The sequence below is a fragment of the Echiichthys vipera genome (genome assembly GCF_963691815.1).
Source record: "Echiichthys vipera genome assembly, chromosome: 12".
In the NCBI taxonomy this organism is placed as follows: Eukaryota; Metazoa; Chordata; class Actinopteri; order Perciformes; family Trachinidae; genus Echiichthys; species Echiichthys vipera.
In genome coordinates this window covers 12387962-12407499 of record NC_139837.1, presented here as the reverse complement: position 1 = coordinate 12407499, position 19538 = coordinate 12387962, and the positions used below count along the sequence as shown (strand labels likewise).

Here is a 19538-nt window from a genome sequence, read left to right as displayed (position 1 = left end):
TAAAAGTTAGTTTAGACACCAGAGTGACTTGAGCCAGAAATGGATTTGACCGCTAAATACAATCTGCAGACAGAAAGCTTTTGCTGTGACCCTCGCAGAAGTTCAACATTTTAACACCATCACGCTAGAATCCAAGAGAGGGCTTGATCTCACTTTGCAGGGCTCGAGCTATTTTTCCGGTGTTGAACTTTGACATTTTATTTCCTGCAAATGCAGCACACCTACCTTTTAAACGGCCCAAATCACAGCAAATCCAAAGAAATGATGTCAGCGATAAAGCAGTATGAAGAAAAGGACCAGTCCAGGTAGAGCAGTCAGAGGGAAGCTTGTAAATATGGTTCTTTATTGCACACATGACATTTGTTTTCTTTTTTCTTTCTTTTTTTTTTGGTGTGAGCAACAAAAATGGGCAGTACATGTTTTACACCCTATTCAAAATTCTCAGTCTAACCCTCTATAAAAACAAGATAACACAAAACAAAATAACGGCTACTTCACATAAAAACTTACAACTCCACAAAAAAATCTCAGATTTTAGTGCACCACTATATGGATGAGGAAGTTACAGTATATACCATACTAGTATACTTTTAGGAAAAATGGTATTTTACTTTTTATGCATCACAGTCAAAAAATAAAGAAAAACACAAAAATCCAGTGGGGCTTAAAAAAAAATATTTGTTCTGTATTTTGGTAGAATTTATCCTTTACCCACCTGAGCGCTACATGGCTGAGACCAATACTGAATGGTTTACCTGCCGTTTAACTCATTGGAGGAATGTTTGTTAAACAGAACAGAAGAAAAATAAAAGATTGACAGGGGAAAAGGTTGTTAGTAGATAAATGCACCAAATGCCCTGCGACAGATGTGAAAAGACACTGAGAACGCAGCCAGAGATGGCAGCAGTATGCAAACAGGCATTTACTGCATACTGTGGTCCAGTCTGAAAAAATAAAGTAAAAGTCTCAGTTCTCAGTGGATCAAATTCAAAACAGGATCCATTAAGCCAAAGTTTAATGGTGGGAAATGTCTGAGAGTAAATTCCCAATGTTCGGTCAACATTTCCCAGTAGATATTTGAAGTATGTGCATTTTAAGTATGTGCATTGTGCTGAAAAAAACAAAACATAAGCGTGGGCATTTAGTTGTTTTTTTGGGCTCAACAAAAAAGCTTTTGGCGAGATAAAATACGCCAGAAAATTGGCACTTGAATGACTTAAAGTACAAAAATATATAATTTCCCAATCGCAGGAAAAAAAGGCACTTTTGTTACTCACAGGTGCAATACTTTAGGCAGTGTTTGGAACACATTGTGCTCTGGAAAATAACTCCCCACTTAACGTGTTTTTCATCAGCTTGGTGGTTGAGGTGAGCCTGAAAACCTCTGGCACATAAAATGCGAGGCTTGTGGCGGCCTGAGTATATATCAGCTGCTAATGGACGGATTGTTTTGCTCAAGTTGGAGCAGAGGAGCCAGTCAAAAACATTAAAAGGCCAATCCTACATTCATAAATAAAGACCGCTTATGGCTGACAGAACCAAATGTACGAAGAAGGAAAAACTATTTAGGCTGGCAGTAATCCGATCTTTGTTGTTGACACTTGCTGGTGTTAAAGCAGGCGTCATAGATCAAAGACACAAACAATGTTAATTTCAGAGAGGAGGGAAATGTTAAGTTTGATGTTAGACACTTTGAATTCTTGTTCTTTGCTTGCTCAGACATGAAGAGACTTGCAACAGTTAAGGCCAAGTTGTTTGTTTGTTGTGTAGATTTATTTTTTTCAAGGAGAAAAACAAAGAAGAAAAAACTGGAGGCATCACTCAGTGGGTTAAAGTAATAATCGGGATTAATGAAGTTAATTTTTCTCGTGTGTCAGTGTCATTACCTTGAATTAGTGGAGGAGGGAGAAAAAAGCTGAATAGAGAGAACAGCTGAATGAACCCAGGGAAAAGTGCACTGACAGAGTAGGAGAGTGAACAACACACACTGGCAGTGTTTCAGACAAAGAGCAATAAATACTAGCTAGCTGAAAGCCATATCAGCAGTTTACACTTGAAGGAATAGTAAGGTTGTTTTGATCCCAAAGTACTTCATATTGGCATGGTGTACTGGTGTGTGTCTAAGCATTATGGATGCTCCCAAATGGCCCAGTATTAGCCATTATATCAATAAGCTGAATGGGGAGAAGTGTTCACCAAACAGACAACAGCTGGTGATAACTATAATGCTGCTATCCAGGCATAACAAGCCATGGATGCAATGGAGAAAAAAAAGACTGGGGACAGCTTTACACTATCACATGACTATCATCTGTATGCCTGTTGTAAATAACTCACTACATCTAGAATATGTGCTCATGAGATGTCCTGCTCTCTAACATAATTCACAGTAAAAAATAATCCTTTTGAGATGAATAATATGCAGTATTTTCGCACAGATAATGACTAAGTAATAGTTAAAAAAAGAGGACACTGGTGGAAAACGGGAGTTTTTGACTCTTACGTACAGACGAATCACACTTTTAATCCGAGTGCGCTTTGTTCATCTGAACCTGATGTTAACCAGTGACCTCAAATAACGTGCAGCTTACACCACCCCTCCCCCAGACACTGCAACACTTCTGTCTGACCGGGGGTCAGTGACACAGGACAGGACAACTAACAAGAGAGTCGTCGCTAACAGAGACCACGAGACAGAGCAGCGGTTTGTTGGAACGGAGCGGGGAGGGCAAGTATGAAGAGTGTCAGCAGATTTCTCCAGCACAGAGGTGAGAGTGCGTGAGAGTGCGTGAGAGTGCGTGAGCGGGCGTGAGTGACGCTTATCAACTCGTGCAGTTTCCAGTTAGGTCGTGTGTGTTTATGTAGTGTGCGTGTGTGTGTGTGTGTGTGTGTGTGTGTGTGTGTGTGTTTATGCAGTGTGCGTGTCAGTGTAAGTGGTGGCCAGACACCAGTTTTAATTGTGTTAGTCCGTGAACCAGACCAAGGTAATACATTCATGAAACTGGTTAAAAACACAAGACAAAATATCAGCAAGTTAGTAAAATTCTTACTAAGAATGTTTTATTAAAATAAATGCCAAGAGGTTAATAAGAAAAATAACAGCATACACCATGAAAACTAAATGCAAGCATGTAAAAATACTTATGACAAGAAAACTAATAAAGTAGCTAATGAGTTAAACAAGCTGGGAATTGGCAAGAAAACAAAACCAAATATAACAGGGAAAAGGCAACACTCCCCACAAGAGACAGCTTTCAAGATGTAAAAGAAAAAGGGGGAGGGGGTTGGAGGAGGAGAGGGGCCGTTTAGGGGGGGGGGGAGTTGTAGTGGGTTTCATAAAAAAAAAAAAAAAAAAAAGCACTCAGAAACATGATTAATATACATATAAAATGAGATTAGAAAAATACATTATAAACCTGTAACAATGGCTGTTAATTACATTATCATACATGTAGTAGGCAGGCCAGAGAGAATACGGTAGGTATAGAGTTAACCTTTCACCTGATGGACTTATCCAGCTTTTCACAATGACACAGCAAGTTGTAACATTGCAGAGGGAATTTTCTTAATACTGTCAAATGCTGAATAGCCATCACTTGCTCCACTTTAATATTGCATTTCAATTTAAAATAATAACACTGAAAAAGAAAAATTTCATTGACCTTTCGGTGTAACAGCATGATGAAAGAGCTATGAATAAAAAAAAAATAACTGCCAAGGGTAATATCGGGATCAAAGAATTCCTCAATTTGATGTTATGAGTTTACCTCCCGGCAATAAACTGTCAGTTGTTTCAATAACTGGAAACTATCTGGCTGACACAGAGATGCTCGTTTCATTATGAGGCATTTCATTCATCCATCGTGAATCCCGTGATTGTATTGATAGTTTGTTTGTCAAATTGACATCGTGAGACACGGACTGCATGCTTTCAGTTTGTAGCTGTTGAAACAAACGAGCTTAATGCCGACAGGGACGTCTCCCCTCTTTTCCCTATCCATTCCCTTGAACGTTATGTATTTTTCTCAGCTCACGATCAAGACGTGTTCTGGCAGACTACTGCATTGCTATTGGCAGTTCAATTTGTTCGAGGAAGTTAATCACAGTTACCAAAAATCAAGACAATATTTCATTTGATCATTAAAAATCTAAATAAACAAAACCTGCACATACAGCAGAGTAAAGGGCCATCGAGTAAAGGAAAAAGAAAAAAAATAATAATTTCAGGAAGACAAAACCATGGCACATATTTTAGCTGGTCAAAACGACTGCTATTCTTTTGCATAGAATAACTTCGGTAACACCACGATATGGTGGGAGCTACCCTGCTCGGCTATTCAGCGCGTGTAACACTAGCCATTCCTCTCTGCGCCATCTTGGTGGGTGCTGGATATTATTGAACACAACTGGAACACTCAGAAAACAGAAACCACTGTTGATAAGGCACTTTGATTTGATCCTTTTTAAAACTCGCGAGGCGTCCGTCTTGCTCTGATCCTCGCTAACTCTTACGGCTACGACTGTTTTGGTCGCCGTCGTCTTTTCCAATCGTATCCAAGTAACAGCACTTTTTCCTCACCCACTTACAATTTCCGTTTCCCCCTGTACTGTTCTAAACTTTCTTTTTTATTGATTTTTTTTTTTAAAGATTTTGTAACTGCAAGTAAAAGTATCAAAAGCTAAAATTGCCAAAAATAGATTTTTCAATTTTTTTCTCTTCTCCAGCACCCTGTAAAATTATCTATTTTTTGTTCTCTTCTGTATTTGTATATGCAATGACAGATATCTACATTTGTATATATTTATATATATATATATTTATATATATATAAGACGTATGTATAAAGCAATTTGAACAGGCAGGCATGGCTTTCACATCCTATTTTTTCTTGAGAGAGTTGAACAAAAGATTGTGGGCTCAGGAGACTATGATCACAAGGAGGTGTGACACATTGTGGATGCGCTTTTGGAGGGATCGTCATGTTTTAAAAATAAAGGTTTCATCGCTAAAATAATCATGACAAACAAAAAATTTAAAGTCCTATTTGCAGGAAGGCTTAGATTATGCCCACCTGATGTCCCAACTGGTGACTGGGGTTAAACATAAAAAGACACTTAAAGAAATTGACCAAATCTTGAGATGCAAAAAAAATAAAGAAATTAACACTATTTTGGCAATGTGGCTGATGAAACAACTCAAATATAGACGCTTCATGACAAAAGCATGTATGTACAGATCTTCAAAGTGCCCTTCCCCTTAGCAATGTATACTGTAATGGAGTAGCGTGTTGATTTAGTGTTAATTGCCTGCGCTCACCTCCTCAAAAAAAGAACATAGCACTAATGGGTAAAACTCATCTAACTGACTGGCTGTCTGTTCCAGCTGAAGGCAGGCACCACAAATTCACACCCTTCCAAACGCTAAAATCACGAGAGAGAGCCCTCTGTGAGACAGATGCATAATTGCAGATATATAATTCATTGGAAAAACCCTTTGGCTAAATATGCACACTTAATACTTTTTTTTGTCTTTTCAATCACAGCTCGGCTAACTCATCACGGTATTTTTCTAAATACATCAGGCACTGTATAATGGATGTAGTGTGGATGGGGGCGTAGCACTGGTCAGTAGCTAATAAGCACTGCTCCACTGTCCCCAAAGCTTCAGCACACCCTACTTTCATTGTAGTATTAATTAAAAAAAAACACACACACAGAAAGACCCATCAGCCCAAATAGTGACCTTCCCATCTTGCCCTTCATCATTTCTTAGTCTCTGCCGCCTGCTTCTAACATCAGATTGCGTTTTGTTTTGAGATAATAACCTAAATTTGGCTAGTCAATTTAAGTAAAGCTAATTAGTCAAATGTGAAAAACCGAGAAACCAAAATCAAGTGGAGAAAATTACTCAAAAGCAAAAACAAAAAAAAAGACAGAAGAAAAAAACACATAAATCATAAAAAGCTTTTTTTCTTGCAATCATTTCAGCCATGCTTTTTTTAAAAACAGATAGAAAGCTGTTTGGAGGGGCACACCCAGAATGTGTCAGCTCATAAGTACATTTTTAGAGCTCAACAACTGCACTACATGTGAAAAATGACAGAAATTAAACAAGTTAATGTGAGTGTATGTTCTCTTTCCTTCCATTTCTTTTTCTCTCCCAGTAGGTGGGTGTCAGAACAGGGTGGGACAGGTAGGGGCTTTTGGGGGGGGAAGGGAGGGAGGGGGGGATTAGGTCATTACTCTGAAACCAAACGGTTTGCGTCAAATAGATATTGAACTTTGATTCATAGTGAGGTCACCAAATTAGAGCGATTGAAGGCGGGTGGGTGGGCAGGTTGGGGTGGGGGTCTTTATTGCTATATAATTCAGTGCAGATTTATGAGTAATATTACAAACACATCCACCCAGTATATGATTCATGAAGAAAAAGAAAGAGAAAGAATGGGAATTGAACTCAATGAACAGAGGGAAAAAATAAAATGAATATTACACAACTTTGTTGGGTTTTGTTGTGTTTCTGTGAAGATTCGGCGTTGGTTTCTATTTTTTGTCAGAACGTGTTAGGGTAACTGTACGGGCAGGCGCCTCTCTCTCTCTCTCTCTCACTTGCGTCCGAGAGGCTAGCAAAAGGCAATTACCAGTTAACTGATCAGCAGGCAGGCTTGGGGCGGCTCGTCATTGGGTGAAGAGTTCAGAGGTCAGAAGGTCATGTGTTAGTTGCCGGTGGCGGCTAGGTGGTTAGAAACAAAAACAAAACAAACAGAAAAAAAAGATAGAAAGGATATTAGTGTCAGCAAGAAGAGACTGGAATGACATCATTTTAACAATAAAATGAATGCAATCTCTCATGTCGCCCCCTGCTTCTAATTCCCTTGCCAATGTGAGATGAACCAGCTAATCTACTTATAATCATGACGTTGTCACATCATGATCCCAACTACTAAGCCCCCACCCTGAATCAGGTAGCTTTGGCGGTTTAATTTAAATGCACATTGCCCCCAAAAATCAAAACAGAAGCAAAGAGAAGTCGAACAGACAAACAACAGAAGAACAACAAAAATCTAGTGTTTTAGTGTCTTTCAAGTTTGAGTGCAAGTTACAAACAGTGTGATTAGTGGTGAGACTCACTAATGTTATAAATGTGACTAGTGTTAAATGTGCAATGAATAGATGAATCGATGTTTTCCGATTCTTTCTCTTTATTTAGCAGTATACTTTTTAATATAATATAAATATACACAAGAACCATAAATACATTTGATATAAAATGCTCAAATATAAAATGACAGTACCTCATGTACAACTGAAATATTTAAAATGTGTTTTAGCTTTTTTTTTTCTTCTTTTTTTTCAATCTATTTGCAATACACTGGAAAGAATGCAAGCTACCTACTAGCTTATGTCTGTGCGTGTCTATCTTCCATAGAAAAATAAAATGCAAAATAAATTTAAATTTCAAGGTGAAATGGTGCGTGGTAGCAGCATGGCTACTTGTCTTCTGCCTACCAGGTCTCTCAGATACAGTATAGAAATGCTTCTCATTTTCTTTGCTCCTTATGAGCTGAGGAGATAAATCATGTATGGAAACAAGCCTGCCCCAATTTAGACTCTAATCTCACATCAGAGGAATGTCATTATACACCTTCAACACTGCCTGCAAGGTACTACCTGTCCTGGCTTCGCCAAACCAAAATTTGTTCAGATCACTTTTGCCTGAGCTTTGACATATACACCTTCTACATATACTGTATATGTTAAGTACTAAATGTAAACAAAATGTGCATACCACAATCAACCATTTAGCTGGTGCGTGGATGTATGGGGTAGGAAAGGTGGTAGGGAAAAGGAAAACAAAAAATACAATACAGACGATATACAAATTCCCAACTAAGGCATCAAGGCATAATAATCATTGAAAGTCATCAATCAATAGCAGAGTGTAGCTAAGAGACTAAACTGACCTCTGTCAGCGGTCACAATCCTTTGGTAAGGATGGACCCGCGTGTCATGCCGTCTCACTTTAGTAGCCATTGCACCTAGATTGTAACAGGTCCACAAGGTTAGAAACCATTCACTTTGAGCAGGGGAAAAACAGTCATCTTTTACAGTAACAACATTCACATTTTACCCATTATCATTATAATACTTGGATAATACAACAATACACAGAATAGCAACATAATACAGATTATAGTACATATACACACACACCCACACACACCACACAGAGCTTTTTTTTAAGTGTAGAAAAAATGCAGTAGAAAAAAAATAATACGCCTTTTTGGAGTTTTACTTGGTATTTAAAAATGCATAACTTAAGTAATAAAATTCCCCAGTACTCAGAGTTATATAGTGGACTCTTTAAAAAAAGGAGGCAGGCAAAGGGTACAGGCTTCTGGGCTGTCTGGAAAAATAATGTGATTCTTCCTCTGGGATCCAGAGGGGGATTGAGAGAAATTTGTCTCTTTATTTTTGAAAGGGAGGGAAATCCAATACAGCTCTGATGGTAATTGAATAGTGCCAGACACCACCTGACTCGCCCTCTCATTTTCTCTTTCACCATTTCTCTCCAGGTCAACTAGTTCACTAGCGGCAGAGGCTGTCATTTTACTCTTATATTTGTCACAACTGGTTTCCTCCAACTGCTGTACCTGACACTGCCTCGTGTACATGACGCACACAAACTGTTTGTCGCACTGTGTGTTCAAGTATTATAAAAATGTAATGCTCGCAATTATTATGAAAAGTAAATCGATCCCTCTCAGGGGAAGAGGGAACATGGTAAATAAGTGATGAAATTCAAAGATTTTCCCCCCTGGCATTGTCAAGTTAAGAGCGACTTTTGGCCGATGGCGACGCAGCCACCTACACTACTCTGAAGAAGCAGATGGCCTGACATTTCTTTATTCTCAGAGAAGCCAACGGTAGCTAAATACAGTAGCGCACAGGCAGCCAAACCAAGTGCGTGCATGTGTGTGTGTGTGTGTGTGCGCGCGCGCGCGCGAGTATGAGAGTAAGTGTGTTCCACAGGGCCCTGTGTGGCTGAAGGCACCGATCGATAGTGTGAGTAAATAAAATGCACTAAGCTAGTGTAACCCTGCAAGTTAAAGAGAGAAAAGCCAGTCAGCTGCCCCTCTCTGTTCTACACATGACTCCCAGAGGCACGTCAAATACACAGGTCAGCTAAAATCAGGCTCGAGTCTGCTGCTGCCAGATGATGCCGCAGTCAACATTAGAGGAGTACTGTGTCAAATTAAAGCTGGAAGGCAACTGACAAAGGTCTCTTTTGTCTTAACATGGGAGAGTCATTTGCTTTTGTTATCCACAGCCTCAATGCAACATATGTTGTTCATATTAGACTGTTTCATCAATAAATGCTCAGTTATGTCTTTGGTAACAGATCGTTGAACTCAAAGCACCATTGACAATGAATATAATATAAAGACCCTCATATTGAACTATACCTGACACACACCCACCAAGGGGAGCGTCAGGTATTAGCACAGAGCTCAAGTTCACGAGGGGTGAAGCTAAGACAATTGAGAGAGGGGAAGGGGAAGAAAAAACGAGAAGACTGGAGGAATTTAATGAACATCCCCAGTGGGAGTGAGAGAGGGACTATCTACAGGCATCAAGGCCTGCCTGCAGAGAACAGCACAGAGAAATTATTTCAAAAGCTGCAGAAATCCGAGGGGATCTGCCGCCAGACTGAATATGCCTCCAGGCCAGTGCATGAAAGGGTTAGAGAGCAGGCTGCGTGTATGTGAGTGTGTTTCTGTTGGTGTGCCTCATTTCACACTGAGGCGAGTCCTCCTATATGAACCTTGCAGAAAAGAGGCTATGTAAACCTGAGAGCATATTTGTTTGGCGAGAGCGTAATTAAAACAGTGAAGTCTAAATCATAGAGAGAACTTTCCAAGAGTCTAGCCCTCACAAGGTAATTTTTGCCCCCCTTTGCCTTTTAATACAGTGTCCATATGAGCCACATAGCTGGTCACCCCATTACCAAGAGCGTCACCAGCACATCCACTCTGTGAGTTTGTCTGTTTTTGATCCTCAGGTGGACACGACATATTTACCTTTCAACAAGTCCTGACTGTGGCTCATGGCAGCCGCGTCCAGCACCCCTCCGGGGTAAAAAAAGCTGCCCTCCTGTCCATGCTGGCTAAAGCTGGCCGCTGTACCCGGACCTATGCTTCCCCAGGCTCTCTTACCTAGAACCCCACTGTGCTCGATGGGGTACTCCAGCAGGGAGGTGGGTGCCAGCGCGTAAGGGTAGTCGTAAGGTGTGGTGTAGATAAGCCCGCCATCCGGTGTGGGAGGCACCAGGGTGGGGGTACCATTGGGCAACATGGCAGCCATCTGAGTGGGCCGGATGAGGTTCATGATGGGGCCCCCAGCTGGTGTTTGGGGCCGGAGTGCCTGGGGAGGCAACACCTGACCTGTGGGGGTCGCTATGAGACGTTGGCCCTGAGCGGATGCTGCCGCCGCTGCAAGAGAGAATGCAAGGGTGGCTGCCATAAGCAAGAGAGCGAAAGACAGGAGTAGAAAGAAGAAAGAGGACAAGAGATCAAAGTGTAGTGTGGTTGATCATAATCACAGATGAACAGTGAAAGGTGAAAAAACAAAAGGAGGAAAAAGAAGAGGGAAGGGGAAGTGGAGAGGGGAGAGGAAGGGGGCAAAAAGGAAAATTAGTCCATGCAATGATCTTGATGGTGAACCACAAAAGCCATAATCTGTTGCAAAGGAAAAGGTAACATGGCCAAACAAAATAAAAATTACCCCTCACACCAAAACACAAGAAGCATAAATGCTGCGGTCATCCCAAAGCATTTAAAGCATACAAATCACCACAGCAGCAATACATTCATCAACTGGAAATGGCATACATGAGGTAAACAACACACATGCCAACAGAAATGGAGCTCTTGACTGTATGTGGAGGAGGAACACTCAACGAAGGGCAGGTTACAAAGAAAGGCTGATCAGCAATTTAATTGGAACCTACAGCAAAACAAATGTTGATCCCCACATAGTCAGCAGTCCATTTAGGTTGGATAACAAATGGACAAACAAAAATCATTTTCAAGTGGTTCTTTATCAGCACGTGCTGTGAGCTGTGTCACATAAGCTTCCCCAGAGGCAGGTCAATTCAATCAAGTGCTATGGTAACTATGGTTAGATGGTGGGCCAGTTTATCATGGCAAAAAATAAAGCAGAAGTTAAATAAGGAAAACTAAACAGTGAAATTAAGCGCTTCTGGTTTAATTTCATACATTTGAACCCAAGTATACCAAAGAACCCAGTTTCTGATGTTTAACTTACATTTTAAATTATATTTAAGAACATTACCAAGAGTCCAGAGAGTAAAAGCAAGTTCTGGACTAAAATACTCTATAACAAAAATGTTTGGGCTTTATATGATTTGTAATATCCAAATCATAGTTGTGACAATGCATTTAGAGAGTGCATTTGGTGAATAAGGAGCAAAAGTATATCTGTGAGCTAGTGACTAACATGCAGAGTTGAGCAGGTGTAATACGGCAATGTGCTGAAAGCTGAGAGCCTGCCAAGAGAAAGTGATACAGAGCAATGGTATCTGGATTCCAGGGGGAAGGATGGATGGAGGAATGGATGAAGAGGAAAGAAATATGGAGTAGAACAGAATGGAAGTGGTCCTACTCATGGTTGGGTAGGTAAACATGAATTGTTTGGAGAGCTTGAGAGAGAGGTCTGCTAGTGGTCAGACAAAATATGATGTATGTACACAGGAAGTCTGACTACACAGTAATTTAATGAAGCTAAACACCATTAGTTAATGATAAATACAGAAAATATATGTCAAGTATGGTCAATGCAGTTAAAAGATTAGTCGTTTGTGGTGCAAAATGGATGGACTGCAAAATTATGTGCATGTTTGTGGAGGCTCACTTACGTGCTTTGATGTTGTTATCTCTGTATGTCCCATTGAGAATGGCTAGCTCCATCAGCTGCATCTTCTTCAAATTGTCTTCTCCCTCAGCCTGTGAAACACAGAATTGTTAGTGTCCATTCGCAATAATACACCACACACTATTTCCCATTATTTCCACGAGCTTTATAGGCCAATTGAAACAATCCACATGACGACCATTTCACCAAACTACATGCCCGGGTGTTGTTAAAAAGCTACAGTGGGGCAGCTAAATCATTTAGACAATACATGTCATCTGTTCTCCACAAGCACCGGTTGGATTTGGTTTAGGGAAGCAGAGATGGAGATAAGCTAAAGTGCTGTTGTCATGGCAGAGTGCCTTGTTGTTACTAAAATGCTGACAGACACATTAAGTGTGGGAATGCATATTCATAATCCATATCAGAATGATAATTACTGTAATTTTCTTTGCTCCCTTGTGCGCAATCAAATGCGCAATAACCGCCCTGGCTAATGTCAGTCTTGTCAATTAATGTTTGGATAAATAAATACAAAAGCCACAGCCACTGTCATTATCGCCAAATTAGGGGACTGAAATTATTCACGGAAAGCAATTAAGATAGCACCCCTCCTCCCACCCCCTCCCCCCTTCCCGCACCCAGCTACCACCAACCCCAAACTCCATTTCCCCTGCAGCTAGTGAACACTCAATAACCATGACAACAAAAAAGCCTGTGTGGTTTTACAGGTTGTAAATCATAATTTAAGCATGGCCTTATGTGTATTAGTCTCCAAACTGAAAGGTGTAAAGACAGGCACGTGAAGCCTGACCCAAGTTCCAGCTTAAGTGAACTATTGATTTCCTTTTGCTTCTAAATCAGGTAAAATGTGATGTTCCTTCATCATTACAACAACTCACAAAAACAAAGAAAGGTTGCGACCATGCAAATATGATCTGCATCTAAACATAAACCCATCATGTGCACACACAGAAAGGCACACCAGCCATATTAGTGTTGGCAGTAATGAAAGCAGGACAGTAGCTACTGAACCTCCTCCCTTTCTTTATACTATCTTTGCACAGAGTGTGTCTCCTGGACCAGGCTTAACAACAGTATGCTGCTCTATTCAAAGGACGATAAGGAAAGAAAGACGTGGAAGGGGAAAGAGAAAGAAAGGAAGAAAGAAAGCGGGCTCAGAGTTAAGCCCTCCCATGAGACTCCTCTTCAACATGGCCACAAAGAGAGGAAGAGAAAGAGCAAGGTTAAGCAAGAGAAAAAGTGACAGAGGCTGGTCTCCCTTGACTAAATATAAGGCAGTGGTTTTAGAGATGTCACAGTATTCAGCTGTGTGTGTGTGTGCCTGTGCAATGTTTAGTATACCACGAGTTGCCAATTAATGAAGCAAGGAAATTCTCTCTACTGATTTCTCTCTCTCGCTACCTCTACTGGGTTCTCTTTTCTTTTAATGGGGAAGTCGAGAAGCACAAAAATGCCACAAATTTGTTTCCAAGCTTACACACCGCTAAGACAGACAAAATGGCTTGTAATGCAAACACCAGTGATGCAACTTGCATGATTCAAAATCTCCAGTTATCAATGGTTGATGATGTGCATCACAGAGCAAATAGATGATACTACAAATGCATTACAACTCAATTACCATTCACTAGTCATTCTGTTGAATAAAGGGCAGAGTACTTTGTAGCAAATCAAACCTTAAACTTCAGTTTTTCCAATCAAACATTTAGTAGTTATTGGTCATTGTAATATGAACAAAAAATACAAAACCACACCCTAGTAGCTCTTAACAGTTGTCAAGTCCCTGCTTTGTTCCCTCATTAACAGCCTTTGAGGTGAAGGGAGGGCCGCTTGACATGCAGTGTCAACAATGATAACCAGGCCAAGCTAACTGAACAAAGTCCAGGTAAATGGCTAGCATGGCTAATATTGGCAGGTGGACCCTACTCGAGAGACCCAAAAACACACTAATTAGATGTTCTATGTAAACACTTGTACACATGAATGAACAAGCTGCCTATGACACCTAAAAGAGACAAACATTATTGAATCCAATTTCCAATTGTCTTCCAGTCTCCCTGTTGCTTTCTTTTCTCAGTCTTCCTCTTCAGTCATCTACAGCTCAAATTAAATCAGATCGTGACCTCAACAACTGTGAATGATTAAAAAAAAGAGAAAAATACTACTGCTACACTTTGTTAATGCCATCCACAGATCTAACCAGCAGCAGACCAGTTTTTTTCTTCTGTCTTTGTGTTAACCAAAAACTCTGTCAATGGTCCTTTGCCCAAATGAGGGAAAGAGAGAGAAAAAGACTACACAAAATGAGAACATAACTTCACCAGATGCAAACCATGGAGGGGGCTGAATGTGTAAAATCTTAACACGTTTGTGGAAACAACAGACTAAACATTTGTCTTTACCTTTTATTATCACTGTATGAAGAGCTGTACAAACACTATCCACTCTGCTGAAACCATGCTTTGCATAGTCGTTCCTCTCAAATCAAGCACAAATTAGGGATGCGCCAATTGTGAAATTCTGGGCTGACTGATACCAAAGTTTAAAATAATAATTTGGCTCCTTTTATGCCTGGGAAACAAACAAATCTTGACTATAACCTATTTTAAATTAATTTGACATTTAAAATGGACACATTTCTTTAATTCAACCAATTTGTATCATGGCAGTGTGGGCAGTTTGTGCAGATGAGCCGTGTTTGGCTTCCCTCCGTAGCAGAAACCCCAGCCAGGCGTATAGTGGAGGTCTCTCTCAGAGTTCTGTGCATTGTGACCACGGACGCAAGCCAAACACACTGCCTATGTCTATGTCATAGAGCTGGATTAAAATCAGCAAAATAGCTATTTTATTACACTTTCTCTGAATGAGCACAAATTCAAGTAAACACATTTATGAAATAACATTTAATATATATAGCCTTCCATCAAATTATTTTTTTTAATTACTGCTTCAAAAGCCTTTTTTAGCCTGCCTTACAGCTACCTACTGAATGAGAAGAACTTGAATAAGCCCAAAACATTTTTGTGAAAGATAAATTAAATGTAATTAAATGTAAATGTAGAATTGATTAGAAAAATAAATGGGGTTATCTTTCAGAGCTTGTTTTTCATACAGAATACAACATCAATGTCACTGATCTTTCTCAGAGTCTAATACTACTACATGGCTGACATGTTCTTTCACTTTTTTTAAGCTAGAGTCGTGTCATGCCAGTGGCTTTTTCTCAGAGCAGCCATTGTTGTCTGAGTCCCACTGCAAACAACCAACAGCATTTAACCAGCACACAATTGATCGGCTACTGCCATGTTTGAATGTCATGATATTTGCAGAATGAAGAGAGTCAACAATGCAAATATCGGCTGATGTCAATGTTCGGCCAATGCATCGTCTATCCCTAGTATAAACTGGAGAACAACACTTCCTTGGTATCTTTGTGCCTATACTTAAAAACTGTATGTGTGAGAGGGAGTACAATGGGTCAGCAGCAGGCTGCAATTGCATGCTAGAAAATGAGTATTCAGGCTGCTTAAGAATCTTTGTGTGCTGTATGATGATGGATCTGCAGGGTTTGGGGGTTAAATGGGTGTGGGGCAAAAGGATGCCACCATCCATCCAACTCTGCATAGGTGGCACACTGCCTGTTGAGAGGAGAGATACACAAAATAGAGGGCAGCGAGAGGAGGAGAGCACAGATGCTGCTGCTAGGATGAGGTGTGCGCTGCTGTGTGTGAAATGTGTGTATCCCCAGTGGAGTGCGGATGATATAGCTCCATCTTTTCTCGAACACAGTTTGTTAGCTAAAGCCCCCAAACCCAGACACATCTTTCCTCTTTTACATGTGAAACAAGCCAATTTCCCCCCATCAAAATACAAATTCCCTATTGCTACAGGTCCCTACTTTTCTGTTTTTGTTCTCTGTGCTACTCTGCGGATCGATGGGAAGTTTTGGCAGTGTTAACGCCATGGTTTGAGCCACACAACAAAACAGCTGCAGACAGGAGCCGGGAGATCAGAGGAAACGAAAAGATAATGCAGGTGACAATGACAAGGTTCGGACTGTGTACTGGGCCAGCTTCCTACCGCAGAAGCACAGCTTAGATGAATGTTTGATTAACAGCACCAGGGAGAGCAGTTAACACTTTAATGTTGCCTAGCTCAAGGTGTCCCCACGATTAACAGACTCCTCAGTCAGCTTGCACCACCCATAATAAAACATTCACTCAGATGCAGCCATCAAGTAAGCATGCTGCATGTGTGTGTCTGTAATGATTTGCCTGCAGGAATTCCCGGGACAAGAATAGCTGATAGATGAGATGGATGAGGAAAGGAAGTTTTCCTTAATCATCCCTAACATGCCCACATATTTGTGCACAACAAGCACACACTCACACACACACTCCTGTCCATCAGTGAAAAAGCCACTCAATAAAGCTGCTCTATCCACAAGAATCAGATTCAATCAATGAGGCCTATTTGTGAAATCAGCAGAGCGGTAAAAGCTATCAGGGGGGAGCAAGACAGAGGGATGAGGGAGGGGAGCAGGAGGGAGGAAAAAGGGATATGGGAGTGCGATGAGCTAAAGTAGGTGAGCCGTGTCCCACTGCCACTACCTGACAACCCTGCGATGAGGTCACTAGATGCATGCTAAATCACTGTCATGCTGCACTCTTTTGTGCCTCTCTCCTGATCAAAACTTGTGTTCATATGATAAAGACAAACAAACTGTAGCTAATGCCAATTGTTACAGACAGTACAGCTTATATTCAATGATATATATGTTATGTGCATGTGGATGACAATAAGCAACAGATGAGCGGCTGTCTCAGAGTGTTTATAGGGCTGCGCCCTCACTCTCCCCAGCACCCTGACTCCAGGCCCTCTCCGATCCATCTCACCCACAGATGAACACAACAGGCGCCTGGATTAGGTTGGATGATTTTGCTCATGTCTAAGGCTGCAACAGAGTGGGAGTTTTTGCTCATATCTGGCAATAGTCACCGTCTATGCAGCTCAGCTCAGCTTGGAGAGAAGAAATGATGAGCAGAGCGAGAGATAGAAAGAGAGATGGAACAAAAGAGTACTAGGAGAAGAAAAAGCGCTGCAGCGCAAGTACAAGAGAGAGCATGAATGATTGTCTTTGAGTTGGTAGAGAGATGGAGAGATATGCAGGAAGACGAAAGGGATAGCTGGAAAATTTGAGACAAGAAAAGACAGACAGCATCGTGAAAACCAATTTGTCTGTTCCCTGGTGTGCTGACAATGGCTAAGGCCTGTTTTCCTTCCCTGGCCTCACTGCCAGTCATCACAAACAGGCATATGCGCACATGCAACCACACACACACACACCGTAGGTCTGAGCAGGGCCAGGGTCAGGCTCTCTCTACTACTCCAATTACCTCAGCAGTAAACACAGCCTGCCCCGGCGGCCTCCTGGGACACAGAGAGAGGCAAAATGTGTAGGACTGAGAATAAGAAGGGAGGAAGAAAATATTCTGCAGAATGGTGTGGAGGAGGTGGTATTGGGAGCCTCAGGGAGGGAGGAGTAGATGACTTCATGTTGTGGGGTGGAACTGGTAGTGGCGGCAGCTGGTTTTTCTCCCATTCCCCTCCCTCTCTCACCTCCCTTTTGGTTCCCTCCCAAACTCTAACATCTGGAGTAAAATGATTACTCTCGCCTCCCTGCCAAGACGACTTATCAACAATTCCACACTCTCCAGAAGCGAACGGAAGAGAAGAGGAAGGAATGAGAACTTGTAGCAAGCTTAAAAAAATCTCACTAAATAAATACGTGACGAGAAAGTTTTTTCAAGAAAGTTGGATTGGGGTAAGAAATGAAAACACATTCCCATGTTTTCATCGACAACCATAAATCGAACAACTACTCCTGCAAACCTAAGAAAATACATGTGCCACACACACACATCTTTTTCTTTCTCATGGAAAACTGTGCATCAATTATACTAAAAGGAAAATAGTTACTACATATAGACAATACATAAAAACACTCTGGACCCTTTTCACTTTTCAATAATAAAACATTTATCAATCAGCTACAGGGGGGAAAAAACATAGAATGCTACACAAACAGCTTTTTTTTACTTGATAAAAAGCACCTGTAAAGAGTGTGCAAGAGTAAGTGCTGCATGTCCTTCCTCAAATTCACTGCTGCTCTTTCAAAGGCAATTTTCTTTCCTCTGCCTTGCTCTTCTGCTTTTGTGAACATATCTGCCAAGGGAATCAGGCCTCAACTGTATTTTCCTTTTCCCCAAAGACTAACAATGCAATCTCCTGCAACTCTCCTCTCTTGACTGTCTTATACCTTCACAACACTCCAGCAAAGCCTCTTTATTTCTCCATTCCTCCTTTGCTCCCTTCCTCCCTCCCAGACAGCTCTGTTAGCGACGTGCGCCATTAGTCATGCTAAACCACCAACACACTAGCTCATTAGCATAGTACTGAACCTGACTCCAGTCAGATTATTACAAACTCATCACGGCTGCTCCGCCCCATTACTGTCAATCACACAGCTTACTGAGGTACAGTTGAAAGTGGCGCATTACAAAGTCAGGAACTAACTCTTCTGTTAATACTTCACTTTCTGCATCATAACAAAGCTTGTAAGTGCCAAGGCCTCACAGTAAAAGTGTTCTGTCTGATGTGGGGTTGATGGGTGCTCAGGGTGTTAATATATGTTGCATATAGGTAATCATTTAATTGGTAAAGCCTAGTTTCCTCTTAGTAAACATGGGTGGCGGACGCTGTCTGGGTCCTGGCATTAGCCCCAGCCTCCTGGATCTATGCAGCTTATAACAGCATTTTTTTGTGCTGAAAGGAATAAGGTGGGCAGCCTTTGTTCTCTGTGCTAGTCCTATCAATATCAACTGTCACACACAAACAGACTCAGTGCCACCGACAGGAGAAAGGAGAAGAAAAATAAAGAATGAAAGAAAATGTGTTTTTTCTAAAAGCTCATGGCACTCTCTAGAACTGAAAGAAGAAAAAAAAATCAGTTCTCTCCCATCAAAAGCATTTCCAATAGTACAAGGGGAAAAGCTGTGTGCAAATTCTGAGTGATCTTGTTTATCCTAAGAAACTGGGCTGGTATTCCATGTAACATAACAGCATTAAGAGCGGATTAAACTTCATATAAATAACCTAGAAAAATATATACAGATTTAACAACAAGATTTAGATAGATTAGTAAAGCTTGTTGGCCTGCACCGGCTTTAACAAACAGATGATGTTACAGGCTAAGAGCAGGAGGAATCATTCAGTCCCACCACGTTGTACAGCCCAACAAGCAGCTGTCCGTTTTTCCTGTCCCATTCCTCTCATCTGTTCCCTGCCTACTAATAAAATTCTCTCTCTATCCTCTATCCTTCTACCCCATACTCTAAATCTGCACCCTCGGTCTCTACCTGATTTATCCACTTCTATTTTATTGCTATTTCTTCTGCTTTCCCTCTCTTCCCTTCCCTTTATCCCTGATTCCACCAGGCTGCCAGACGGTGTATTGTTCTGTCTCTGCGATCCTTTAATGCCATCCAATCGAGCAGGGAATATCTTGAAGGGATTTGGCC

General features: G+C 41.1%; 1 protein-coding gene across 6 annotated transcripts in view; it reads right to left on the bottom strand.

Moving 5' to 3' along the window:
- Positions 1–321: 321 nt before the first annotated feature.
- Positions 322–19538, bottom strand: part of qkia (QKI, KH domain containing, RNA binding a) — a 76624-nt gene continuing 57407 nt past the window's right edge. The window contains exons 5-8 of one of the 6 annotated variants that reach the window (XM_083924435.1): positions 11939–12026; positions 10083–10517; positions 7965–8039; positions 322–6733 (exon numbers count right to left, since the gene is read on the bottom strand). In XM_083924435.1, the coding sequence (XP_083780561.1) occupies positions 6717–6733; positions 7965–8039; positions 10083–10517; positions 11939–12026 (615 nt within the window). In that variant the 3' untranslated portion in view covers positions 322–6716. Of the gene's footprint in view, positions 6734–6778; positions 8103–10082; positions 10518–11938; positions 12027–19538 lie in introns of those variants that run through there. The other 5 variants (XM_083924438.1, XM_083924439.1, XM_083924434.1 and 2 more) reach the window with 5 other exon arrangements.